Source organism: Pezoporus wallicus, unplaced genomic scaffold (assembly GCF_028554395.1).
Source record: "Pezoporus wallicus isolate ANWC-B61680 ecotype Strahan unplaced genomic scaffold, APGP_CSIRO_Pwel_v1 contig_5767, whole genome shotgun sequence".
NCBI classification, from domain to species: domain Eukaryota; kingdom Metazoa; phylum Chordata; class Aves; order Psittaciformes; family Psittacidae; genus Pezoporus; species Pezoporus wallicus.
The window spans coordinates 6,389,897-6,417,879 of NW_026640599.1; the positions used below are offsets into that span (position 1 = coordinate 6,389,897).

The window sequence follows — 27,983 nt, forward strand, 5'->3', positions numbered from 1 at the left end:
ATTTCATGAATATTTGTCATGCCTTCTTTTTCAGGGAAGGTTTGCTTAGGTTTTATTTTAACTTCTTTCCCATCACAACCAGCATAAAGTCTATGAAGGCAATCCATGTTAAGCTGTAGTCAAAAATTACAACTGTTATCTTTTGATAAAGGATTGGTTCCCCCCCCTCTCTCAGCATCTAAACAAACCCCAAGCTAGAACCACAGACAAGATGTGGGGCTGCAGAGTGCACAGCAGCTTGGGAATAATTCTACAGAAACAGGCTATAGGGAAAAGAGAGTAGGTACAAAGGCTTCTATTTAGAAACATGAAATTCTTACAGTAGGAAGAAACTGACACTTAAGAAGAATGTTTTTAGCAATGCTTCAGAAGCAACTACTTTTACACTCTCATTCTGAAACTTTATTAGGAAACATCTCTAATGAAAGCCTGCTTTAGGAAGTTTCCACTGTTCACTTGCCTCTTCAGGGATTTCAAAACGGTAGAGTACCCATTTCCCAATCCTTGGTTAGCTAACTATTCAGAAACGCCAATTACACGGTTATTGAGAAAACTATACTTTGAAAGTAGTGCAAGATGTATTCTCAGAGAACCGAGAAACACCCATGAGGTCTTGAATGTGTTCAGAGACAAATATTAACTATGATGCTGCTCAAAACCAAAGTACAATCCTACATCAATGCCAGCTTCAGCTCAAGATCTTGCCTGCAGCTTCCTATACAGAGAACAAAAAGAAGAAATCTTCAAGATTGGTATAAATTAGTGAACACAATACTCAACCAGAGTCTGAAACAGCAGCAGCTGTCATGCAAATGTTATTCAGCAAAACACCTTACCATGTGCAAACACTTGGGCTCTGAAACATCACCCCAACAGACCAGAGCAGAAGGGCATGATATAAGATAAGCAGCGGCCAGTCTGCCTGCCTCCTCAAAAGCAGAAGTAAAAATACCAGTGGAAATTTCATGTAGTGTAACTGGATAATAGCAGATACTTCCTGCTTCTTTGTTGCTACTCCAGTCTGCTGGATCACAGGTGGTAATCTCTCCAGGAGGTAGTGGTTTATACCTGCCAATCATTTGCTACACAACAAGCTATGAAGAACTGACAGTCTAATCTTTAAAAGGTAAGGATGGTTCTAAGCATCCACTGAAGGCTCCACTTCCTCACCACAAAATCACAAATGCTTCAAGCAAATACTGCTGCTGAATACTTCTTATTGTAAAGCTAGAGACAAAACTATTACAAACCACCAAGATCTCTATCAGATAATCTCACAGCATCTGTATGTTCAGCAGTTTGCCAAACCACACAGGTAAGGTTTCATTAATGTTTTCTTCCAGCACTGCACCTCCAAGTTTACATTACTTACTCCCCTTTCCTTAAGGACCATTTCTTAAGCTGCAGGGCTGTATCTTTGAAGGTATGACCAGAATATACTGCTGTAACAAACCATGTCATGGCCAGTATCATTCAGCTTCCATGGCAATGGTATTTAAGCATTGTCCTTCCTTCTTGTTCTGCAGCACTTTGCCTTCTAAGAGTTGTTTGGACAAATGTTTGCAGGGCCAAGTTATAAACACAGAAAACCTGCTGACTGTATGTTTTTAGAAATAGGCAATTTAAATTCGATCAGTTTAAATGGATCTGAAATCTAGTTCTAGAATGGTCACATATAAAGTTTCTCTGGCACAAAAGGAGAGAGGCAGGGAAAGGACAACTGAAAACTCCGTAAGTCAATACTGCTGCTGAAGCTCCTGCAACTCTCCTATGACTCAGGTCAAAAGGAGGGGTGCAGGTGAATTAGAACTTACCTAACTGTGCTAGCTAACTTAAGGGTCCACAACAGACATGAAAGAAGACAAGATATAGGGAACACTGGCTTTTTAAACACTTAAATTACATTTATTTTTAACAATTCCCAGTGTAATTTAAGTTGCTCTAGCAGAAGTCCTGGCTGCCACTAAAAGTAGATGTCTTTTACTTCCTTTTTCAATGCCATTGCTTTCCTCCTCCTGGCACTTCCCTCATGCCCTCCTGCATATTCTCAGGTTTTAGCTAACAAGTTAGGAACCATATAATCACAGGGCAAGTGCATGAACACGAGTGCCTCCACAAAAGTAGCAGCAGGAATGGATCCATCCTTCTCAACATAAGACACTGTCAGCATTATTTTAGGTGATGAGGAAACTGTATTCTGACTCAAGTCCATGACTTTACCACCTGTAAACTGTTTTTGACAGAATGCGTAAATTCTATTCAGCAGAACTTGAGTGTACAATAAAGAGATTTCACCCTTTCTAGTTGTATACCACTCTAGGGTTTTTAACATTATACAAGGTATACCTTAAATTTATATGCAAATCTCTCTGAAGCAGAGAAAAAAACCAAATTGTCCTCCTCTAGTGATTGTTTATGCTTGATAAAGTAACACAGATTAAGTAATCTGAGCTGTATAACCTGTTAAATATCAGGTTAATCCAAGCACAAAAGCTGTATGCGTCAAATTCGTCCCCTTGCCCAAAGATAACCTTCTTTACCTGAGAAAATATTTATTTACTACAGATGATCTTCCTTCAAATATACAAGCTGCAGTTTCTTCCAGCAGGCAAACTATCCCCATCTGTTATATACAACCATCTATTTGTCCCATGCCCCTTTATCCATACTCTGTGGAGTCATGCCAACCACGTAAACTAAGCTCTGTAAACAGCCACTATTCCTTCACTCCTTCCCAGGAACAGTACGGGCCAGGAAGCATCCCATGGGCATCTAGTAATGCCACCGTGTTTAAATTAATGGGGGCAAAGCACATTTCAACTAAAACTGTGCCCATACACAGAATTAATCAGAGACATACTGCAGACAGCTATGGAGATTGGAGTCACACAGAATTCTTCAAGCACGAGGCTGCATGTTCCAGAATGGTTTTTTGTAGCCAAGATAACAAAAAGATGAAGACTCCTAAGTAAAAGCTCGGTTTAGCATAGGTCCCAAGCAACATAAATACTTTTAAGTTTTAATTACAAGGAAAGTTTTACAGTATTAATACTAATTCTCACCATGAGAATCACACTCTTCATACATAGAACTTGTTATAAACAGGAAAAAGAGGAATAAACATGGGGAAGAAAAACCGTGGAAAAGAATCAAGCTTGAGCATTTAGGTTTTCTCATTATTTTAGAGTATGTCAAAACTCATATAAAAGAGTCTATTTTGAACAAATGACTCATTGAGCGCCCTAATTCTACAAGTCTAATATGCAAGCAGGTTATTAGCCACCCCCCAACATGGATCAATAGCTGTTTGTCGTGGTTTAAACCCAGTGAGTGGTGCCGGGCTGAAAGCAATCGAGGTCCGTGTCCACCACCCCCCCCCCCCCCCCCCCCCCCCAAAGCTCTCCCCTTCCCCACTCCTGGAGGGATGGGGAAGAGAATCAAAAGAGTGCAACTACCATGGGTTGAGACAAGAACAGTCCAGCAAACAATGCACAACACAAATCACCACCGCTACCACCAACGACAACAATGATAAGGCCAGCTACACCCCAACTGAAAAAGTGATACTGGCAGCCTATGAAGGGGTTTGAGCTGCTTTGGGAAGTGACTGGCACTGAAGCACAGCTCCTCCTGGCACCCTGGCTGCCTGTGCCTGTTCAAAGGCAGGGTCTCCTCTACACATCATGCAACTGATGCTACATGGAGTAAATGGGCTGCACTAATTACACAATGAGCTTGAATAGGAAATCCCAGTCCTCCAGGCATTCTAGAAGTCATCATGGACTGGCCAGAGGGCAAAGATTTTGGAATGTCACCAGAGGAGGAGGTGATGTGTGCTGAAGAGGCCTCACCATATAATAAAACTGTCAGAGAGTGAAAAGCAGTATGCCTTGTTTACTGATGGGTCCTGCCGTATTGTGGGAAAGCATCGGAGATGGAAGGCAGCTGTATGGAGTCCTGGACGACAAGTTGCAGAAACTGCTGAACGAGAGGGTGAATTGAGTCAGTTTGCAGAGGTGAAAGCCATCCAGCTGGCCCTGGACATTGCTGAATGAGAAAAGTGGCCAGTACTTTACCTCTATACTGACTCATGGATGGTGGCAAATGCCCTGTGGGGGTGGTTGAAGCAATGGAAGCAGAGCAACTGGCAACGCAGAGGTAAACCCATCTGGGCTGCTGCACTGTGGAAAGATATCCGAGTGCAGAACCTGGTGGTGAAGGTATACCATGTAGATGCCCATGTACCCAAGAGTCACGCCACTGAGGAACACCAGAACAACCAACAAGTGGATAAAGCTGCTAAGACTGAAGTGGCTCAGACGGACTTAGATTGGCAACATAAAGGTGAATTATTTTTGGCCCGGTGGGCCCATGACACTTGAGGCCATCAGGGCAGAGATGCAACATACAGATGAGCCCGTGATCGAGGGGTGGACTTAACAATGGACACTATTGCCCAGGTTATTCATGAGTGTGAAACATGTGCTGCAATTAAACAAGCCAAGCGGTTAAAGCCTATTTGGTATGGAGGACGATGGCTGAAGTACAAGCATGGGGAGGCCGGCAGATTGACTATATCACACTGCCACCAACCCGCCAAGGCAAGCGCCATGTACTTACCATGGTGGAAGCAACCACCGGGTGGCTGGAAACACATGCTGTGCCCCATGCCACTGCCCGGAACACTATCCTGGGCCTTGAGAAACAGATTTTGTGGCGACACGGCACCCCAGAGAGAATTGAGTCAGACAATGGGACTCATTTCCGGAATAACCTTATAGATATTTGGGCCAAAGAGCATGGCATTGAGTGGGTATATCACATCCCCTACCATGCACCAGCCTCTGGGAAAATCGAACGGTACAATGGGCTGTTAAAAACTACACTGAGAGCAATGGGTGGGGGAACTTTCAAGCATTGGGATACACACCAAAGGCCACCTGGTTGGTCAACACCAGAGGATCTGCCAACAGGGCTGGCCCAGCCCAGTCAGAACTTTTACATATTGTAGAGGGGGACAAAGTTCCCGTGGTGCATATGAAGAATTTGCTGGGGAAGACAGTCTGGGTTCTTCCTGTTTCAGGTAAAGGCAAACCCACTCGTGGGATTGCTTTTGCTCAGGGACCTGGATATACTTGGTGGGTAATGCGGGAAGATGGGGAATCCGATGTATACCTCAAGGGTATTTGATTTTAGGGGAAAACAGCCAATGAACTTAATTGTATGCTGTTGCCTGCTGTGTAATGCTTTTATAGCCCATCAACTAGATGTCTTCAGGTCACCAACAAATAGCCCTGACTTCCATCCAACCATCATCCCAACAGAGAATGATAGAACAAGATGAGTTCTGCAGTAAAGGAACAATCAGCATCAGCAGGCAACGATCCAATGCTGCCCACAGCCTTTCCTGTCCTGAAATATTGTTACAAAAGATGGAACCTGACATCACGGACTGAATGGACTCAGCATTATAGGGATTGGTCCATGCACTAAGAAAATGATCTTTCTCTCGGTCTGTGTATGTATGTGGATGTATGTATGTGGGAGAGCAATGGTATATTGAAAATGTGGGATCCAAGCATGACATGAATGGTATGGAATAAGGGGTAGATACTGTCCTGGGTTTAGCAGTAGCAGTCAATTTTTCTCCTTCTTGGTAGCTGGTGCAGTGCTGTGTTTTGACTTTCAGCCTGGGAACAGTGCTGATAATACCGATGTTTTCAGTTGTTGCTAAGTAATGTTTACCCTGACCAAGGACTTTGTGAGTCTCATGCTCTGCCAGGGAGGAGGGGAAGCTGGGAGGAAGCAAAGAGGGGACACCTGACCCAAGCTAGCCAAAGAGGTATTCCATACCACAGCACATCATGCCCGGGAGGTTAACTGGGAGTTACCCAGAAGGACACAGGGTCTTCTGGGTCAGACTCGTTTTTTGGCAGGTGGTATTGTATTCTCTTCCCTTGTTATCTTCTCTTATCACTATTGTCGTTGGTGGTAACAGTGGTGATTTGTGTTGTACATTGGTTGCTGGACTGTTCTTGTCTCAACCTGTGGGAGTTTCACTCTTTCGATTCTCCTCCCCATCCTTCCAGGAGCGGGGAAGGGGCGCGGGCCTCGACTGCTTCCAGCCGGCACCACTCACTGGGAGTGAGTGAACAAGCTGTCTGACTGGTTTTAAACACCACACTGTTTCATATACTAGGTAACATTTAAATGGTAAAAATACCCATACACCAACATTGAATTTGATTTTGAACACATTACAAAATATTTTTGTCTATTATTAGACTTTTGTTTAGAAACTAAACCCTGATGTTTATAAAGCTGCATATGAAGTTAGATCTATTCCTGCAGTTCCCCATTACAAAAGACAATTTGTTTACTGAACTACTTGTTCATCATTGTATCAAATAAGCAGCAAAGTTTTCTCCAGCAAATTATTTTCACATGTGTTTTAAACTTGACTTATGTAAAATAAAATCTTACCTTTATTAAAGGACTGCCACAATGTATTCCGCTTATGCTTTGGACAAAAAATATGTTGCAATGCACTATATATGCAAATAAGCTTTGTTCTGTCATGCAGCATCCGGCATTTAATATACAGTCAACTGCAGCAGCACCCCCCAGTCTTTTTAGGGCCAATTTTCTCTGCACAGCAGATGTAAAAAGCTCATTTTCCAGTAAATACACATTTACATGGGTTGATTGTAAGTAAACAAAGCCAAACATCTGTTTAGTTATTAGTTTTAGTAACCATTTCTCTAACTTGCATTATCCCACTTGATTATCAACACCAAAGAAAGCTAGAAGTCAGACACTTCCATTTGATGCAGTTAGTAAACAAAGGAAAATAAAAGGGAACACTCAAAGCACTCTTCAAAGACCATCATGCAAGTGTTGCAGAAAGTTAAGCCCATCACCCATTTTCTGTTTACCCTTGCAAGGACTTAATTACACGTGCAGCAGTCTTTGCATAGCACCCATTTAATCCATGCCACCAAAATGGTAAACTTGGTAGTTACCAATCATTTAGATGGGGGTCAAAAGGGCTAATGCCTTAGATTGCTCTTAATCATAAGATATCCTCAGACAAACCTCCCCAGTCTTCATTCTGGCTCTACAAACACAAAATCAAGCGGCAGTGAAAATGCAATACCAACTACTTAATTAAACAAAACAAACAAAAAATAACACAAAAGCAAACAAAACCCCAACAACCACCCAATTATTTACAGGTTACTTCTGTTTAAAACAAACATTAGAAAATATTCTGAACTATATACAAAATTAAATTCAGTTATTTCATTCAAATGTGTTTCAGCTATTGTTACTCAGTAAATACAATTTTACCAGGTCCTACTAAAAAGCCCACTCTTAAACAACAAATATGCATCAGTAAAACATCTATTTGAAGGCTCCAAATAGATGCATTAAAAAAAACCCTCAAGTTTATTTTTCAGTTCTTACCAAGACAAAGAATACCTTAAAGTAATAAATTCTATACAGCTGTTGAGAAAGCTTTACCTCTGTTTGAAGGAGTACTAATTCAAACTTGGGGGTTTTGGGTTGTTGTTTTGTTTTTTTTTTAAAAAAAAGAGAATTTAAGATCAGCTGTGCATTACTGTAACAGATTGAGAGAGCATATCACAATAGGATGCTACCACATTTACATATATCTAATCCAGTGATTTATGTGAAACATGCTTAATCCAGTGACTCATACTGATATCAAAGTAAGATTTGTTCCGTTAAAGGAAGTAAGAATTTCATTCAACTTCTCCACCTACTAGCCCTAAAGTAATTTAAACAATTCAAGAGCTATGTACTGCATTTACTATTAAGCCTCCTTGTTACTTGCTGAGCAGTATATAAACCAGACATTTTCATGTAGTGGTGCTTGGTGCAAAAAGTTGAACATTTTTACTTTAATCCATCTGTTAACCAGGTGTTCTTAGATTTCTCAGGGAATTGTGAGCAATAGGGGTTTTTCCACTTTCTTTTTTCTTTTTTAAAAATCAAACTTTCAGCATAAGATTTAATAAATATTATGTTTTTAATGCATCTTGATATCCACCACCAGAACTGCTACTGTTGCTAGACCGCTTGGCAACAACAACAAAAAAAAACACAACAAAAAAAACACCAAAACCATAGCATCTCCCTTAAAAACAATATATAAAAGCCTCAAAACACATACCAGCAATGTGCCTGACATGTAGAACATACAGACAAGACCATGAAGAAATGACTCTAAAAACTGAACACAATGGCAGTATCTCCTGGGGACATTCATATTCTCTTCACCTACTATTGTGTCACTCTAAACTCATCTTCACAGGTAGCAAGAACTTTAGGAAAGGGTAGGAGCACTGCAACATCACACATCTCAGTCACCAGTAAAAACCAGATTTTCTCCTCACTATTTCAGGGTCCAAACATTAACAGTGCCCTTTCCAATATTCTGCCAGATTCAGGGAAAATGTTCTGCTAAAATGCAAATTTTTGCGCTCTTTCAGAGAGTGTGTAATTTTGAAGATATGATATTCTTTACTGTCAAGCAGCCTTCGACAATTATTCATGGATTTTACAATGTTTATTGACCAAAAGCACACAGCTAAGCTCCTGAAAACGGTTATGACATGTGCAGCAGTGCTAAAATTTTCATGACATCACCCTGACACAGTGCTTCTACAGACAGCAACAGAAGAATATCTCTGGAGAAAAATCTATAGGTTAATGTATAGATAATAAACACACCCTTAAGTGAATTATAATCCATAAGGAATTCAGGATACCATTAATACACCCTTAACCATTCTACAAGAACTGTTTGTATCAATGCATGATCAACTTCATTGGTAATTTTGCAAAGTGGATGATCTTGATCAGTACTGGAATTTATACCAGCCAGGGTACTGAATCATTTATCAGTCAGCAAGGACTTAATGTACACTAACTTGCCTCACTTATAATTGAGATTTCCTTACGTTTCTATTTGCAAAGCTGACTGAATGAATATTTAATACTTACATGGACATCCCCTTCCTCACAACTTGTTGAGTCTTAAAACTTTAATCAGCATTTTGATTTCTTTAATAGAATAAGATCACTTACATCTCACACACATACACACTAAAAACGGGAAGAAAAAAGTATTATGGAGACAGATTTACTAAAATGGTATTTTAAAGGTCTGAACAAAAGCTACTCAGGTAAAAAGCAGACTGCTTTCTACCATTTTCAATTCATAAATGCAAGGATAGATTAAGATTTGCCAAAATGTTTCTCAAAAGACAATTAGATTTCTAAAGCATTTAGAAATCACAGCCTGCAAATCTATGATAAACCCTAAGCATCATGACATATCCAGAAAAGCAAAGAAAATTCAAAAAGAACATTAAAATACTTAACTGCATTTTTCTAAATATAATTAAAAGACTCACAGACCAGTAAAATATTTATGTTGTGAGAAAAAAAAAAGCACTCTGAGAATGGGAAGGGGGTGAAGAATGACACAGTAACCTCTTGACTCAATGACACTTTTTCAAGACTACATTTAAATCTGGAAAAGTTAATTTCCCCTCTCCCATTCCTAACTGGGAGGAAAACAGATGCAGATTATACTGTTAATTTTCTGGACCAATTTTCCTACTGTTTTAAAACAGAAGAATATGATTTGGTAAGTACTTGCAGGAAAGCTTACTCCACAGTACTCCAACTCAAAAGTATCTATTAAAAATATGGAAACAGATCTGTCTGCTATCTGTTTACAGATCTGTCTGCTACTATAAAATGTACAACTAGTTGTCTTCAGAGGCTTGTTTCAAAGGGAAGCAATGTTCGTATGATTCCTTATTACATATATTCTTACAGTTCCTTCTACCTTAAGTCCTGCTGAATTAATATTAGGTATTCATAAAGCTATGACAACTTCTTACAAAAACTGTTGGTAGGCTTTATCAGTCTACAGTACAGACAATGATAAGCAAGATAGCCATAAACATATATGTATATACCTGAAGTCAGAAACACAGTTCTATAAAGATCTTAAGTCACTTTTTACTTAAACAGAACACTGCAAAGAGCAAAGTAATTAACACAAACATACACAAAGAACAAATGCTAGCATAACAAGGCTTGGAACTTTAACTGACACATTTGGAAACACCTCCCATGCACACTAACACTTCTTAACTGTGTACCTCTTTGCTCTCCATCTTGCAAATGCTGACTTTAAGAGGCTGTGTAGTTTTTATGACCACAATAACAACCCATATCATAGCTGAACAGCAAATAAACAAATTTGCCTAAGACAATGTGCAAATAAATTCTTACAAAGTGAAGCATATTATATATATAATGTTACAGAGCACAACTGTAGCCAAGCAGTTATACAAGACCTATTCATTCAAAGAATAATAACCATCTGTTCAACTGATGCAGGAAAACAAACATAAAAGTAACTAATCACTTAGGCCCAATATACTTTTATGTTGACTTGGGGTAATGTTTTGTGGAAAACTATGTCAGTGTCTAAGAACAAGCAATTAAACTTTTTACTTCCAAGACTGGGGAAAAAAAAACAAAACAAAACACAAACCCTATCTCTCCATACCTGAAGTACCTTACAAAAAGCCATTTACGCATGCACCCATTTCCTCACATACTACTTAAGAAGCACCCATACTTTGAATAGCACAATTAAAAAAACATGCAATGCCTCAAAAAGAAAGTGATTATGTTGAATGCACATTCCCAAATCATTCTACTTATGCATAGACTATCACAAAAAAATAAAAAATACTTTAATTCCAAGTTTTTAAACAACATCTGGAACTAGTATCATAAACAAGCCCCTTTATTTTTGATCAGTGTATCGGAATCAATGACAAGATGTCATCGAAATGGGTAAGATGTACACTGCGTACTTAAACCAAAAGATCAAACATGCTAACTGCATTACCTCCTCTTTCCTGCTACATATCCAACATCCTCCAGGGACTGACAGCTGAAATGTATTTTACAAAAGTGTCAGCTACAAAAACACTACCACAACTTATTCTATCTTCCACGAGTACCTTCAGATCATTATTTGTGAGTAAAATCAAGTACATACATGTCTTAAGAACTGCAGTCTTGAACTGACCAACCAAGCTGACTGCCTGAAACTGAGCCAGAAGTTACACATGAAGAACAGATGGCAATCAAGGCAGTCAGATCTCCATTATAATAAGGATCTCATTATCCATTCTTGTTTCACATTGAGAGGAATACAGGTACAGTTGAGGCAATTAATGTCACTGCCAACTTAGGAAGGCAGTCTATTGCAGTAGTCTGAAGAGCTAACATTAAATGAAGAATGAATTAATTGCATTAATTATCCTAAGTTTCTCAGGCAACTGTTAAGAAACAGGTGCTTACAAAGGCCGTTTCCTAAACCAGACAAAAATCCTCCTACTCCCACTCACTCCAGGCTTAGGTAACAGGGATTTTCTTTGTCATTGCTTATGCTAACATTCCTTTATTTTGTCGTATCTCAAAGACAACCTAATACTATCTCTCTGCTACCATGCATAACTTTAAACCTATGTTTTCCAATTAGAACATTTCATGCTTAAGAAAGCAATTTTCATGGCATGCATAAGAAATACACCAAGTTTTTTTTTTCAAAAATACTCATTCTAAAAAATAGAAGCTTAAATCTACACAGCAACCCTAAGCATCTAGTGGAAGTTAACTGACATTAACAATTTAAGCATCCTTCTTGATACAGGATGAGGTAAGGCCTTGAAATAATAAGGACAATAAGGTTAATTGACAGACTATCTATTTTTCTTCATGCAGAAGGACTAGTAAATACTACCTGAGGCTAAACTGCAAGAGCCTAAGACTCACATCGCTTTTAGATTTTTTTATCATTACTAAAGTAGTGATAGAAACAAACAAGTATGATATGTCAACAGATCCACTGGTCTTTTTATTGATATAACATCCTAAAAAATATTTAAATTTTCATTATTTCAGATGCTCTGCAATCAAATATTACATACATACACACCCTACAAAAGAACAGTGGAGGGGTAATTTCTAAAATACTTTTTATAAAAATTACATAGGTTGAATAACAAAAAGTTTTCACTCAAAGCCAAAGTTTAGGAAGTTCCTTCAAATGAAGATAGGTGAGTCTGTACATATTTGCTTTTAAACATATACATCATTGCCTAGTTTAGGCATTAGAATTATTAACTCCTTGATATTAGTATTTTAGCTCAGTAAATGACCATGAACTTCCTAGCACCATGTGGAATTACTTGTAAAAACCACAATACGTAGACTTGAGTGAAAAAAATCAGCTTTTTTCTTTTGCTTAGAGCATGTTATGTTCCTAGTTTCATGCACTGCAAGTATCATGAAGTCATGCACAGGATTATCTTTTAGCTGTTCACACACCACATGTAGAAGTCATGCAACAACATACTGCATCTGCCCATTCTCTCAGTACAAACTGTTCACACAAGCAAACATACACCTTTTCAGAAAGGCATGACTTTGTAATCATTAGTGAAATATTTAAGATTTGTACAGCAAGCAAGATACAAAATTATCAATCCAGTTACATGACATAATTCTTTTGAAGTATTTCTAGCAACAGATTTACAAGGAAGCATGTAAGCACACTGGAATAATTTGGTTTTATTACCATTGATATGTATAACACAGCTAGTACTGACAACTGACTATTGGCAAGTTAACAGGCGGTAATAAATGGGGTGTAGGGAATGAATATTTTAAATGAGCACATTATTAAAGAGCTAACAAGAAAGTGAAGGTGAGGAAGGTTTAAAAAGTTAGTATGTTTCAGTCACACAAACTTCAGCTGTCAAGTAGGTGGACTGCACAGCACTACAAACTTAATGACAAACTGAAGTAGGTGCTCAGAAACAGTACATGCTAGAAAACTGACAGAAAAAAAACAAGCAAGCAAGGGTATTAAGAGCTAATTCCCTATTCAGCAATTTATGCCTCTGCATATTTCCTTTTAACACACAAATAGCCACTTAAGCAAAGGAAAGTCATTACAAATACATTAAGTATTCTGTGCATCTTTTAATCTTTAAGGTGCTTCATACATTAATGTATCTAGCATTACTAATTAATAATGTTGTGTATTCAACACTGAGTAATAATTTTTAAATTAGGCAACTTGAGTATTCACGGCCAAATAGAAGTTCTTTTGTTGCACATAATAAGGATCTGACATGGACAGAAACACACAGCCACCCTGCTAGAAATGGTTTGCATTTGGAATCAAACCACATTTCATTACAGTAGCTTTGAAGTACTCTTGGAAGCAGAAATTAACTAAAGTACTAGAGAGTCTCCAGTTGTGACAAACTATTATTTTAACAACCCTCTTCATCAAACTCAGCATGCACACAGCAGCATTTGATACAAAAACAAACCTCTGCAGAAAGAGTTCAACTTTCTTGGAAGCTCGATTTAAATATGAATTCAGACTTTTACAGGTTTTATAAACTAAAAATCAGATATATGGAGTAGCTTTATACTTGATCAACAATCAATATAACCAAGAATGAAATACATAAACAAACATAAGACCAGAGTGGCACTGTGATAAATTCTTACATTCCAATTTAATCAGAGAAGACCTAATAAACCTTGACAGAACAGAAAATCTCAGAGATGGGGAAAGGAAGAATAATCAGAGTACATCTATCAGGGCAAGGGAAAAGTCTTCCACTGAAAAAGTGATACTTTTGTGTAAAATTTAAGTGTAAAAACAGAATGTTAATTGTTTGGCTAGAAACCAGTAATTAATTCCTACAGGTAGAATGCCTTTTTGTTTTAGGAAAGCCCTAGGAAAATGGTGAAAATAAAATTCAAAACTAGTGTGAATAAGTACAGTAATTCTATTTTATGTATTATTAACTGCGCATTTGCAGGAGACAGATTGGAATATATAAAAGCAGATATAACAGTTATCTAGAGAGCAGCAAAACATTTTCAGAAACTACACAGATTATTCCCCACACACCCCCTTTGTAAACAGCAACAGGACTTCCTGTTAAGATGATTACTTTTAAGGGTAAAGAAGGGGCTAACCAAAAGTGCATCAGAATACAAGCCGTAAGCAAGTGCATATAATTTCCTTACTAGAAACTGAGGGCAGCAAATCTGTAATGGCTGACCTTGCTCATGACACTAACTAGCTGTTGATGGACCAGAACTGTAATGTGCTGTGGATTTGCCTGTACTCTGAAAGGATTACAAACATAACTACAAGGGTAAAAACATTGTGTTTCCCCATGCTATTAATACCACATTCAACAAAAAGAGTACCAAGTGGAACACAGAACTGTTATGAGAGAATTAAGCAATTAACTCACAGGATGAAATAAAAAACTGAGGGGAAGAAAAAAAAAGTGAGCTTACATCTATATGTAATCTTACCCGTGAATCTCAGTACATTTAAACAAAATTAAGGCTCACCATCACTGTTAAACTGGATGTTCCACTGACTTGCACACAAGATTAACAAGTACCCCAGCACACCAGAATTTCTATTTCCATTTAGGTTTGGAAGGACCTTAACACTCACCTCAAGACTACAGCAATTCAGAGGATGGGGGTGGGGGGTGGGGACAGACAAAACAAATGAAAATAAACAAAAAAAATGCCCAGAAAACAAAAAACACAAATGTAGACAACAAACAAAAAAAACAAACCCAAAACTACCATTACCATCCCAAAAACAATAAAAAAAACCTACCAGCATACAATGGAGAAACATGGGGAAATTATACTAAGCTTTTCCATATCATTGAATCCCTTCCCATCAAATGTTTTCCAAAGAAAATGGTATAGAGATGCAATCTTTTTTCAAAGTTAGTAATGAACAATAAAAGCATTCAAAGTGAAAAAACAATTGTTCTTATACTTCATTCTGTACATTTCTATGGTATTACTTTTACTACTTTGTCAACTTAAAAGACAAATGTTCCATGGTAAGCAACCTATAGCAGAAAGGCAGGTCTTTAGAATAAGAACTATACCTGAACGAGTCTCAAAGAAGAGAGTCTAGCTTCTGGATTTCAGCAATGAAACAGTAAAGAAGTGAACATGCATCAGGTATGACAAAAAACTAATGGTTGATTAATAAAAAGAAGAAATTAAAGACACATGAACAAAACTAAGTTAAAGCAGTATGAACTATCATTCTCTTAAGTATACACACAGAACAGCTACTTGAATTTCTAGCAAAAAAAAAAATCACAGTAGGTTACAATATACACATGCCAAGAGCAGAGAGCACCATACTGCACAATTAGAACAACCAACTAGAAACTACATGCTAAGCATGCTAAAAAGCACCTCCTACAAGCTTAACAGAAACAGGAGACTTTTCAATTCAAGCCTACCATGCTGTTACTTTGGCCAGAAAAAGCTGAATTTGCTTACCTCCTGTAAAAGATCTGCCTGTTCAATGGCTTTGAGAACATTTTTCTTGGAAGTCTCCTGAACTTCCCCTCCTAAAAGGAACTCATCCAGAATGAAATAGGCTTTTTCAAAATTGAAGATGATATCAAGTTCACATACCTAAAAAGAACACCAAGCATTAATAGAAAGTAGGAGGATACTATTTATTGAGGTATATCCTCTCACAATACTTAACTTGTTCACAGCTTCGCCAAACCAAGATGTTAGCCTCAGGCTGTAATTTTCTAAGAAACGGGCAACAACAACAAAAACAAGCAAACAAAAACAAAAAAAATCAATCCCTTGGAAAAAAATATTTTTTTTTTGCTTAAGTAGAGTTACAGCAAACTCTCTGCAAAACATTTTCATTGTTGAAAAGGATTCAATTCATAACTGTCAATATAACGTGGCTCTTCATGAAACAAGAGAACATTCCTACATAGAGTTCTCTTCTTGCCTGTGGTATCCAAAGGCAGAACGCAAAATCTTACATAAAACATTAAATCACAATCATCTCAAATTTCTTATTCATTCTGTGCACCTCCCTTGGAAAGTAGAAGGATGAGCAACAGTTTTTCTGAGTGCTAATGTACATTACTGCAGTTTTTTGTTTGCTATCTTGATAAGCAGATGTCTGCCACTTCTTTGCCCACTGCTCCTGTTAGTTCACAACCAACTGCTTCTTTTGGGAGCAGATAAAATGCTTACACACTAGCAGCGTCAAGGACAAGGAAGTCTGGGTGACTAGCCAGAAAGCTAAATACAAGATTTTGCCTGACCTCAAGCAAGGCTATTACAAAAATGAAACAAATACAAGGCAATTAACTCCGGATTCATAACAGTTCTCTCAAATTACTGGTATTTTGTATTTTAACAGTCATATAGGCAACCATTAGTTTAGTTAGGCCAAGCAAGCAACATGTGTCAGATGTACCTCTAAAAAACATAATCAGCTAGCTGTTGAAAGAGCTGTGGGCATAAAAAAAAAAGAAGTTCTGTAATATGAAGACGCTAACTTACACTGCCAAAATACTTGTCAAGAAGTTCTACATAGCGATGAATTATTTCTAGAGTTATTAGTTCATTGTCTTGATCTTCAATCGCACAGCAGAAATAAAGGCTTGCATATCTGTAATAAAATAATCCTGATGTTAGCATAAGAACATGTACAAAATGAATGCACTTGAGATGTATTATGCTCTCAGTAGTCCTTCATACTCAAGTCCAGTAGACTGTTACGCTACATCAGCAGTCATACAAGCTCTACCAAAGAGCTTTCAGCAGACATAGGACAGCAGACATACTCACGGGATCTGCCTCCTTGATTCAAGGAAGACTTCAGTCTTTATCACTCGTCAGTTGATGGAATTAAGAGGTAATTGGAAATGGAAATGCATTTGGGATTTTTTTGGCCTCCTGGCAGAATTCTGGGGCAATTTTTTTTTTCCTACTATCTGTAATATCCAAACACTGGTATACTAATTAACAGATTCAATCTTAAATTTTTATCACAAAAGCCACACACTAAGATAATAAAAACTACAGAAAATACCCTGGGAAAGATAAATTGAACTAACGATTAGAATTTGGTCTTTACAGAGAATTTAACAAATGCCCCAAAAACTCCAAAATTAATACTAATGTCATATACCCCAATTGCTACAAAGTCAACAACTCAATCACTACCAACTATCCTGGTATAAGGCTAACAAGACACCATCATCTGGTTTCTAGCAATCCACTGCCACCTTGGAAGACAGGGAATTCTTTATTTAAGATATCTTGGCTTGCCACTTTAACAAAAAGACCATTCAACTCTGCTGTGCTCTACCATACTCTTAAGTCATGTGTAAAAAAAAAAAAAAGCTGATTAAAAAAAAACAAACCAGAAATGAAAGCTGAATTTTTAAGTGCTAAAACCATATGCTATACAGACACACATGACACAACTGAGATTTCAAGTCACACCTCTTGTAACTGATAATTTACAGGAAACAGAAACAGCTTTTGTTTACCTACTCAGAACAACTGGCCACATTAAGCACACAGTATCCAGCCCTACTGAAAAAAGAAGCCATTCAGATATGAATGCCAAATTTAAGATATGCATTTGTTTCCCATGCACAGAGAGATACAGACCTTTTAAACGTTATGCATATTTTATAAGCTGGGACTTTGTAAGCCCACAAAGAAATTGTCAGGGTTTGGGCTAGAAGTCTGGCCAAGAAAAAAAGTTGCATTTTTTAGTACGTTCAAATTTGCTCACCTAGCACCATTTGTGATCCGAACACTCCGCCGCCTCCACCCCCCCCCCCCCAGCTCTGAGTCAAATTGCTATGGCTTCATTGTTAAAACTTCGCAGAATAAGTTTTGAATAAGAGTTTTAAACTATTTTAACAAAATTACTGCCTGCCAATTCTTCCATCCTACCACAAAACTTTGGGGGGAGGGAAGAGAGGAAGACACCTCCATTGAAGCACTTAACACTAAATCCCTGCTCTTTCATCTCCTCACCATAGGGACTTGTCAGCCCATCAGAAATCCTATCTGAGCACAGTTCTTTTGATTTTACATTGTTGTGTTTGTGCCTCACTAATTTTTCAACTAGCCTGCAAGATGCAATTTGTATAAGGCATCTTTTAGACAAAGCTATTTTAAAAAGTATTGCAAAGTGATGCTATAAAAAAAAAACATTTTCAAATCTACTGAGGAATTTAGAAGTCAAACTCCAACTTACTGTATTTCATTGTAGAGAAAGAGCTTTGGTGCATTAGTTGACATTTGCACTAATTACCAGCACTCAGGCCAGATCCATCTTTTCTTCATATAGCTTTCTTTATATTCAGATGAGCAGCACTAATTATAAAGTGTAGTTAAACTGTTCCTTTACAGTGCTTAAGCACAACTTTAAACACATGCCAGGAAACATTACCAAATTTAAATCAAATATTTGAATTTTATCCACATAAAACAGTCCTTTTGTGCTTCCCCATTACTTATGAATCTCTTTTGATGAACAGAACTACTTTATGCAAATAACCACAAAGAAGAGGGGGGGTGGGGATAGAAGGGAGAGATTACCTAACATAAAGTACTTTCCCAGAAAGGTGTCTGCTCTCAGCATCCTCATTTAAAAGAAAACATAGCATACTTTTGAAAGACTTTATTTGGCAGCTAGTGAGCAGACTACACATTCAAGCTCTGCCAACTGCAGTTTTGGCAAAAGAATACCAAGAAACAAAAACTACACAGTGGGCATCTTAACATGAAAGGGAGGCCTGGCTATCTATCATTATATGCAGAGAATATTTTTCCAAGTATTTTCTAAGTAGCAACCGTAACTAATGGATCACTACTCAACAAAAGAAAATAAATGCAGATTCATTAAGCCTATATGGCAAATAATGTTAGACTATAAACAAGTCAGCCATCACTGCAAAGGGCATGAGCATACTACTAAGGTATACCTTTCTTCAGATGCAAATTCTCAAAGACAACAGTTTAATATCAATTTTCTTTTGCAGGCCAGGGCTTCATAAAAAAGCATCCACATCTAGTCTACTGCAGATAAACTAGAGGTTTTGCCAAGTATAGAAGCTTACATGGAGAATGCCCTACAAAGACAATTAGATTATGGTGCTAAAGGCTGAAGAAAGATTTCTGCTCTGCAGAAATGCTGTTTTCCCCTACTGAGCCCGACATAAACCTGCCTTCCGTATGCACCCATTGAAAAGACAAATTTTTATGGTAAAGTATGCCACATCACACAAAAGCAAATCTAGTGCAGTCTGTAAGAAACATTCTGCCCTATTTTCTTCCACTTGCTATTGTGTTTTGTTTGGGGATTTGGTCTTTTTTTTCTTGGTTGGTTTGAGGTTTTTTTTGTTCTTGTGTTGGGTTGGATTTGTTTTGTTTTCCCTTTTCTCTCTCAGCAGGTGTCTTCATACACAAGTTAGGTGCTTACATTCATTTAGGGAAATATTTTATGACAGAACTCCCTCCACTTGTTAGACATGGAAGCAAACACAGAAACCCCCAGAAGAGCTTGGGGAAAAAAAAAAAAAAAACACAACTAAAAATCCAATGTGGAGTAAATAAAAAGGAAACACAAGAGGCATATGAATACTTTTACAAACTCTTGCCTTCAGACAGATTACTTTAGAGAGATTTTTTTGCAACACGAAACAAATTCATGAACCTACCCCTCAACAGCTGCAATAGTTCAGCAGCAAGAAGCCTCATGATTAGCAGGCAAAGCTTCAGCAGAGTTCTCTGCTACTGCTCTACTCGCAACAAGGTTCAGTAACTCTGCTGGGAGATCAGGTCACTGAGTGCAGAGCATAACTGATTAAACCCTATCAGTTCAGTGGTATTCTCCTATTAGCTGAGAGAACGCCTACTTGAAACCAGCCCTGGAAGTCTGTCACCAGGCAAAGCTACAAGCAAGCCAGAAGTCTGTCAGCATCTGAAGTCACTTTGCACATAGATCCCAACTGCAGAAATTTAAAGCTTACAGAGTTTGACAGGAGCAGAAATGAAATGCAAATGACAACCAAGCTGCCTTTAAAAGGCAGGCAGGTGCTTACAGGAGCCCAAGAATCTGTTGTTTGATGATAGCTGTTGACCCAATGAAAACTGGGACAGCTAGTAAGTTGTGACTGGTAGAAGATTCTATTTCTCCTCCAAAAAAAACTCACATTTGTTTGATGAAACAAGTTCTGAGCATTTACGACAGGCAGATCAGTCACTATTCAGTTATAGAGAGATTAACAATACCACTACTGAAATTAAGCATTTTTTTTTTTTTTACAGTTTCTCATTTCAGCAAGGCTATACCCCCCAGTAAGTTCAGAAATGAACAAAAACTTGGTACTGCTAATCATCTAAGAATTTTTTTCTCAATACCAAGGTCCTCTTAGTGACGCATGAACTGGAATTCTGTATAAAGAAGGCCTGATTAAGTTAAAATAATCAAACCCAAGTACCTAATTCACTATAATTGCATTCAGTTTTACACAGTCACCTAATTAACATCACAGTGATACTTTTAACAGATACAACTGGCAGCTAAGATGTACATAGACAGTGATTATGTCAACTGCTGGGCACATAACATACCACTAGCCACAGGCCTGCACCTTAGATTCATAATACTTTAAGAGGCACACTACTTAAAGAATAGTGTCTTTTGTTGGGGTGGAGGGGGGAAGGAAGGGAGGGAGGGTGGGGGTCAGGAGGGGACAGAGGGATGGGACAGTTGAAAAGAAAAGCTTTAGAACTTAGTTTTCCAGAAGTCTTTAACATAACCTATTTTAAAGTATAAGACATTTGCCACAACATTAAGAGCAGCACAAGCTAAAGTTTTATAACTTCATACTGCAAACATATAAAAGCAAAGGCAAAAACCTTAATCAAATTATTAAACAACAATAAGCAAGCCTCACGTTAGCCAAATATTAACAAAGTGAAATTTATATAAAAATCAGCTATTCTGCAATTCCAATTTTGACTGCATACCACCAGAAGCTAAAATAGTGACCAGCTGACATCTGGGGGGGGGTGGGGGTGGGGGGGGTGGAAATCACATCCTATCTTAAGTTCCTTTTTTCAGTAAAACTACAAATTTTAGCATTTAACACATTTCTCTGCCACAAGCAGACAGCTGCATGAATTTCTAACCTGTATGCACCAGTACCACTACAGCTAGTTCTTAGAAGGACAAAACATGAAGAGTGATCATCAACTGTGTTTGCTAAGTTTCTAATCAGCTGTCTGCAGATGTCTCCCTCGCTATTTTCATAAAGTGAAATTGTTGTTGACTTCCCATATTTGAATTTCTTTTTTTTTTTACTCAGCAAGTCACTTCAAATCTCCGTCTCCTGAAGTTAAACACTCATGCCCTTTTCCAATCTTCCAGTGTCTACTAGCCAGACAAACTCTCTTCCAAACCAGCTACAGAGTACATACATCCCAACTCACAACCACATAAAAAGCAGGGCACCTTTTCATCTGACCCTAGTCTGCAACCGTTATCAATGCTACATGTGTGAAACTAAAGAAAATAAATCACACACATTCAGATGGATTTTAAAACAGTTCTATTTTCTTGAAGTTTCATTCAGAAAGCAAACTAAGGATGACACGTTAGAGAGCTAAGGAGGCTAATCAAAATAGCCCAGCTTTCTTGATAAACACTAAGTATCAAGGCAGCAAAACCTACTGGCTTGCCAATTTTGCATTTCAGTTCATTCTGTTCTTGAAAATAGGTACATCAATGCAACCCTTGAGTACACTTCTAAATAATGGCAACAATTCTCTGAGCTGCAATATCTAGATCAATTCTCTCACATGTCGACAGTAACTACACTCTAAAAACAAAAAGAGCACATCAATTTCAGCACTTTCAGACTCTTAATAGCATCACATGCAACATATACAATCGCACTATGCACATACTTTTCTAGTTTATATTGAAAAACATTTGCAACAGAAGTTCAGATCTTTCCCAATAATGGATTGGACAAGAACAGATCCCAGGAGATACTCAAGAGCCTTTTGTCTGTGAGCAACTGGGAACACTTTTTGCAGTTTCACAAACCATGCAAAACTCACGCAGATGTGTTTCTCTTTTAGCCACCCACCCTTCAGAATGTATTAGGCTTTGACTATCATAACCGTCTTTTGGGGATTATATAATTTTGTCTTATAACTGATCTCTCTTTTCAAAGAAATCATACTAGCTTGTACTCATCACCTTTAATGCCAATGTGATGAGTGGAAAAAATCCCACTAACCTAAAAGCTGTAAATGTTATCAGATACAAGAATCTAAACTATCGCCTCTTATACTTAGTCCTTCTGATGATGTTTTAGTCTAACGGAACATGCCGAAAAAGCAGAAGTAAAGACTGGAGATGTTTATTAGCTTGATACAAGATGATCTTAACAAGATTTCATAGGCTAACTGTGCCAGATTGTTTTGCACAGTGAAGTAAGTAAGCTACGGCAGTCAGCTGTGCACATCAGCAGTCTAGCAGACGGGCTACAGTCTACGTCCAGCCCAAAATGGTCTAGGATAAATCTCCCAGCAAATTTCTTCATTCTCCCTGACCAGAGGATCCACAACACATACTGAGATGCATGAACACCAAAACTTTCAGCAACAGAGTCACAGCCACATTTTCACCACTTCCCTTAGACACAAAAGGACATGACAAGTTGTTAATAGCAATAAACAGACAAGAAGGGAAAGCAGCTGCGTGAAATCAAACCACCACCAGAAGAGCTACTGCTGTTCAAGACTGGGCAAGGGAGGGAACAGACTGGCTTCCTCATGCTAAATTTTTCTGATTTAGTCCCAAAAAAGCCCAGCTAAAGAAGCACTTGTAGGCATTAGAACTCAAGCACCCACAGCATTCAAGTAAGCTTGCCTACATACATGTACAAGAAGTTTTGTTAGAAAAATCAAGAGGCTGAAATAAAAACTATCTATGCTTTCAAAACAGCCTTATGCATTGTTCCTCCTTTTTCCTCCTCCTTGTTAAAGAGCTACATGCATTAGAATGAATGACATTCATGGGCATGAAGTTCCATGCAACAACATATATACGAAACAGGACTTAAACCTCTAAGCCTTTTTAATTCTACGCATTTGGTACACTAGGAAAGAATTATAAACTCTTCATTTCACCTCTAGTCCTCTCTGCCTTACCTATAGAGAGGATATAATAATATTTATTGTAGGGCACAAATCATTTAGTATCTCAAAGAGGGAAATACGAACACACAAACCTTCTAGGGGAGATAACTCAAGATTTCATAGCACCAGCTTTAGCTGGAAGAGATTCAGCCTACCAAATCAGGATGAGGATTACATTCTAAAGATCAGCACAAAACTAAAAAATGCTTTTAAGATACTCCTAGAAAAGTTAGGGAACAACTGAGAAATGAAACTACTGCAAAAAAAAATTATACATTACTTCCATCAGAAGAAAGCTAGCCATGATTTGTTCAATTAGGAGAAATGCCTTTTTGTATACACAGAAAAAACAAAATTAAAGAAATGACAAAAAACCAAACTGGGTAATCTCAAAAATTATTCCTTATTTCTATAAGCCTTTAAAAGCAAGCTACATTTTCAGGCGATTTATGAAGTCACTGACTTATGAAATTCAGTTTTTCTTTACCATGTATTAAACCTCACATGCTTCATATTTGTAAGCATTTACATACTGCGTGAATCTCAATGGAGAACCAAGACTCCACCACTCCTTCTGGAAGTAAGAGGAAACCTCATTTCTTCAGCACATTTCTAAACGCATGAATGATTTTCCACATATGAATGATTCCTAGTTGGTTATCAAATTAGATTCAAGGGAGAAGTCAGTGTTCTCCATAACCAGCAGAAGCAAAGAAAAAAACAACAAAACAAAACCAAAAACCACATCAACAACAAAAATCAACCTTCATTATTTGCTTGCTACTTATTACGTTGTTTGTCATGTAAGGCAATTACAAGGTTAGTGAGACAGAATAACCTTTTGTAGACAATCTTCAGGTCTCTCCATTCCAGGAAGCTGCACATTTTCGGCTTGCGGGCTAATACTGTTTGAACAAGCTCCCTTGTGATTTTCTTCTTTTCTTTGTCAGATAATGGGACATACCACTTCTGGAGTCTCAGTTTCCCCTGGCGACTAAAAAGCAACATAAACTGCATCTGTTGAATTGGGGGGGAGGGGGGGACAGGGAGAAAAGAAGGGGGGGGGTAAAAAAAGGTTACTCTCAGTCTTAGTTCTAAAAGGATTTATGCGAGAAAAAGCAAGCAGGAAGCAAGATAGCCACTGAAAACTGCAACCATGTTATGTATTTCTATAGCCATGGCAGACGTTACACAAGATTGGGAGTACCAATAACACAAAGGATTCTGCTGAATAAGGTCAGTGATAGCAAAGATAGCAGAAAGCACACACAAGTTTCGTAAACTGATGTCAGAAACACCAAGTAGCAAGCGAATACACCCAAATTTCAGACAACAATATCCAGCACTGTTGCGGTTGCATTTACATTTACTACAGAAAATGACAAAAAAAAAAACACAAAACAAACCCCAAAAACCCAGCACAGCAGTCTCCTCAAATACCCAAATTCATTTTGAATTCACCGGATTAGAGGTTTACGGCAGGAGCAATTTGCACTTAAAATCTTTCTGAAAAGCCTCAGAATACTTTAAAAGACATTAAACCTCCCAACGGAGAGTCCTACGGCACAGAAAAGCCTAGTCTTTCCACACATTACACAAAAGGAGTTGAGATTAAGTGCTTTCCCTGCGATCCTATGTTCAGGTCTCGCTTCCTCTGAAGGAGTGATGCTGCAATTATAAGAGGAACTTGCCGACTGTGTTTTCCAGCAGCTATAACATTAAAGGAAATTACTTTTTTCTTTTTCTCTTTCCGCTCAAAGTTGTTTCGAGCTCGTGAAGTTTCCCAGGCAATGACAGACGTGAAATACGACGAGAAAGCCCAGCCTAGTCCCGGATGACAACTCCGACCAGCGCCAGCACAGACAAGAGGCGGCAGCGGCGGCTCGAAGCCCGGTGATGCCGGGGCGCTCCCTCCGCGGGGACAACCCTCCGCGCCCGCGGTCTCCTCCACCCGCCGCCACAACACTCCCCTGCCTCAAGGCGGGCAGCCGAGTTCCCTCCCCGCTGCGGGTGCGCCGGCGTGTGCGGAGCAGAACCGGGGCAGGTGGCACCGTCTTTCACCGGGAAGCTTTCCCTCAAAGTCACCTTGCTTGGTTGGCAGGATGGGCCCCCGTTATGTGTTCAGCGGTGTTGTGTTTCCCAAATGCAATCGGGTTTTATTCCTGTGCAGCTGGAGAGGTTTTCGTGCCAGAACAGCTTGATTTTGTGGTTTGGTTGGGTTTTGGTGAGTTTGTTGGAGAGATGATTTAGGTGAAATTTTAGTTGAAAGAAACACAAGAGATGTGTCTCTTTGAGCCAAAATTGAGGCAGCTTTATTTGTAAGTATTTTAAGGACCTAATGCTCTCTACATCGCTGGTGCTCATCCCTGTCCTTCCCCACCCTAGCGGTATTAAAGGTGGCAATAATGAGGAAAGATCACTTTGAACACCAGATCCTTTCATGGTGTGATGGGATTACAGGAGAAGATTGTGCTCGCTCTGTAGCTCTCCATTAGGAGTAGCTCCAAGTGCTTTGGGATATGTCATGCTTTTATTTTTATTATTGATACTTAAAAAAAAGCCTGTTGTTCTGGCTGCCAAACAGCTGTGTCAGCAGAAACCAGTGCTGGAAATGCTTTTGTGTAAAAATATGGATAGTCTGAGAGGTAAGCCAGTTTTTCTGGCATTTCAAGGAATTCTGTAATCAATTGTACTTGGGGAAAACTGCAACTATCTTTCCCTTTTTACAGCAGAGGTTATAACTCTTAGCCAAAAGTGACAGTTTGGTTCATGAAACCAAACTGAATGGATAAGGCAACTGCAATATTAGAGTTCATGTAGAATGTGAGAGCTACTGATGTTAGGGGCTTGTTCCTGTCATGCTTAATGTTTGTTTAGCAGCCATCTTGTTCTCATTTGAACTTACCTGTCACCAAGTGTAACAGATATGTGTGGATCTGTTACTTCGTAGAGCCTTCCTTTATACCAGTGTATTATTTTGTCCTTTGTGGTTGCCACGCATTGCAGCTCCCGCTTGTTTCTTGTGATCCTTTTCCATGATCTAAAATATCCTGTTGTTCAGAAAGCTTTCATAAAGTATCTCTTTCCTAATCTGCACTTCACTGTTCTTGAATTTAGCATCACATATCCCATGAGTTCTGTGCTAAAAGTGCATGTGCACTGTGGGTGCTTCTGGATCTTAAGCCAACTTTTATTTCTCTTCGTCAGAGCTACTTCAAGTATGCAAGTATGTTAGCATCATTATGGTAATGGAAGTTCAGAAGTTAATTTCTGAAGTAGTTGCACCAGACCTGTATTTTGATTTCTCTCTTCCCAGCTCAATGAAATATTTATGCAATATGAATCAAACCACATACTCTACAAATGCTTAGTTTAGTGAAATCAGGAGAACTACCCAGATGGTTCAAGAAATGTATGTAATTTGTTGACATAGAGTCTCAGAGCTCCTCTTTTTTTTTTTTTGGACTCTATTTTTATTTTTTTCATTTTTTTTTTTTTTTGTCAGATTTCCTGCTTACTTTCAGTTTCTGGTTTCATCCAGTGACACAAGGGCAATTGCTCTACTGTTTTTCCCCTTCCTCTCTTACTTGGCTGGATTACTTCAGGCTTTAACCTGGGGTTTCTTAATTAAAACTCCTTCTGGTCTGAATCACTCTGACATATGCAGCTTCAGGTGGTCTCATAAAGCATGTGATACCAGTGGTATGTCAGTCATGGTGGGAACTGTGTCTAGCTGTGTCTAACTCAGCTGAAGTTTTGTCTTCCTCAGCCTGTCCTGCGTGTCCTCATCACTGTTCCAGGCAGGGGATGCTATTTTATCTAGTCTACCCAGATTGCCACTTACATGATCATTCCTTAACTCATTTCTCTCAAAATGACTCTGCTTACTTTAACCAGTTTAAGGTGCAATTCTGTGGCAGTTTCAAATTATGTAAATCCTGACTTCTCCTACCCTGTCCTTCCATTCCCAGCTTCATGTTCTGATGTCTTTTTCTGTGCTGGTACTTAGCTGCGTATCACACAGGGCATCCTAATGAGGCAGCTTTTGGCTGTACAGGTGAGGATACAATAACCGGGTTAGTTGGTTTCAGGATTAAGTACCTCTGTCGGGAGGGCAGTGGCAAACAGAGGTAATGCTGTCCTTTCTGTTTGTGCTGTTTCTTTTGGGAACTTTAGGAGACTTGCTGTTTGCATTTTTTTCTTGCAGTTTGTACTAATACGCCTCTTTATACCGACTCCATTTGTTCCTGTAAGAAATTATCCTGTCACCTGTTGAACTAGCAATATACTGAACTAGCTGTAATTATCAAATTGATAAAGATACACATGATGCTTAAAACAATAATATAATAGCCTTTGAGCATTCCACAGACCCGTCACAATGCAAATGTCATGCAGTCTAATTTTACACATGACACAGCGAGTCTTCTGTTCATTAGCGTTTGTTTTTTGTCCTAAATGTGGCTTTAACAAGATGGATTTTAAAGAATGAACTCAGTATATTGGTTTCTCAGCCTTGGTTGATAACCCCCATGTTTAGTATGGATGGATTTTTTTAATTGCTACACTTGTAAAATCCTAGTTTTTCCATTTTAGAGGTAAGGCAAGTCTTCAGGGGGTATATCCATTGATCATAAGACATTTGGGGTCCCCAGCCAAGAGTTTGTTCTGTAGGTTATTTCCAGCATAACTTGGGACACAGAAAAGACTGCCTCAAGCTGGGGAAAGAGGGAGGAAGCTTATATCAAATGAGATTAAATTTGCCTGGTATGGTTTATGTCAGTTCT

At 38.5% G+C, this 27,983-nt stretch overlaps 1 protein-coding gene across 3 annotated transcripts in view; it reads right to left on the reverse strand.

Moving 5' to 3' along the window:
* Positions 1 to 25,157, reverse strand: part of AP1S2 (adaptor related protein complex 1 subunit sigma 2) — a 32,534-nt gene extending 7,377 nt beyond the window's left edge. Inside the window, exons 1-5 of one of the 3 annotated variants that reach the window (XM_057419519.1) lie at positions 24,759 to 25,157; positions 24,035 to 24,213; positions 16,519 to 16,627; positions 15,481 to 15,618; positions 7,023 to 7,117 (exon numbers count right to left, since the gene is read on the reverse strand). In XM_057419519.1, the coding sequence (XP_057275502.1) occupies positions 7,073 to 7,117; positions 15,481 to 15,618; positions 16,519 to 16,627; positions 24,035 to 24,213; positions 24,759 to 24,788 (501 nt within the window). In that variant the 5' untranslated portion in view covers positions 24,789 to 25,157 and the 3' untranslated portion in view covers positions 7,023 to 7,072. Of the gene's footprint in view, positions 1 to 7,022; positions 7,118 to 15,480; positions 15,619 to 16,518; positions 16,628 to 24,034; positions 24,214 to 24,758 lie in introns of those variants that run through there. The other 2 variants (XM_057419518.1, XM_057419520.1) reach the window with 2 other exon arrangements.
* Positions 25,158 to 27,983: the final 2,826 nt, after the last annotated feature.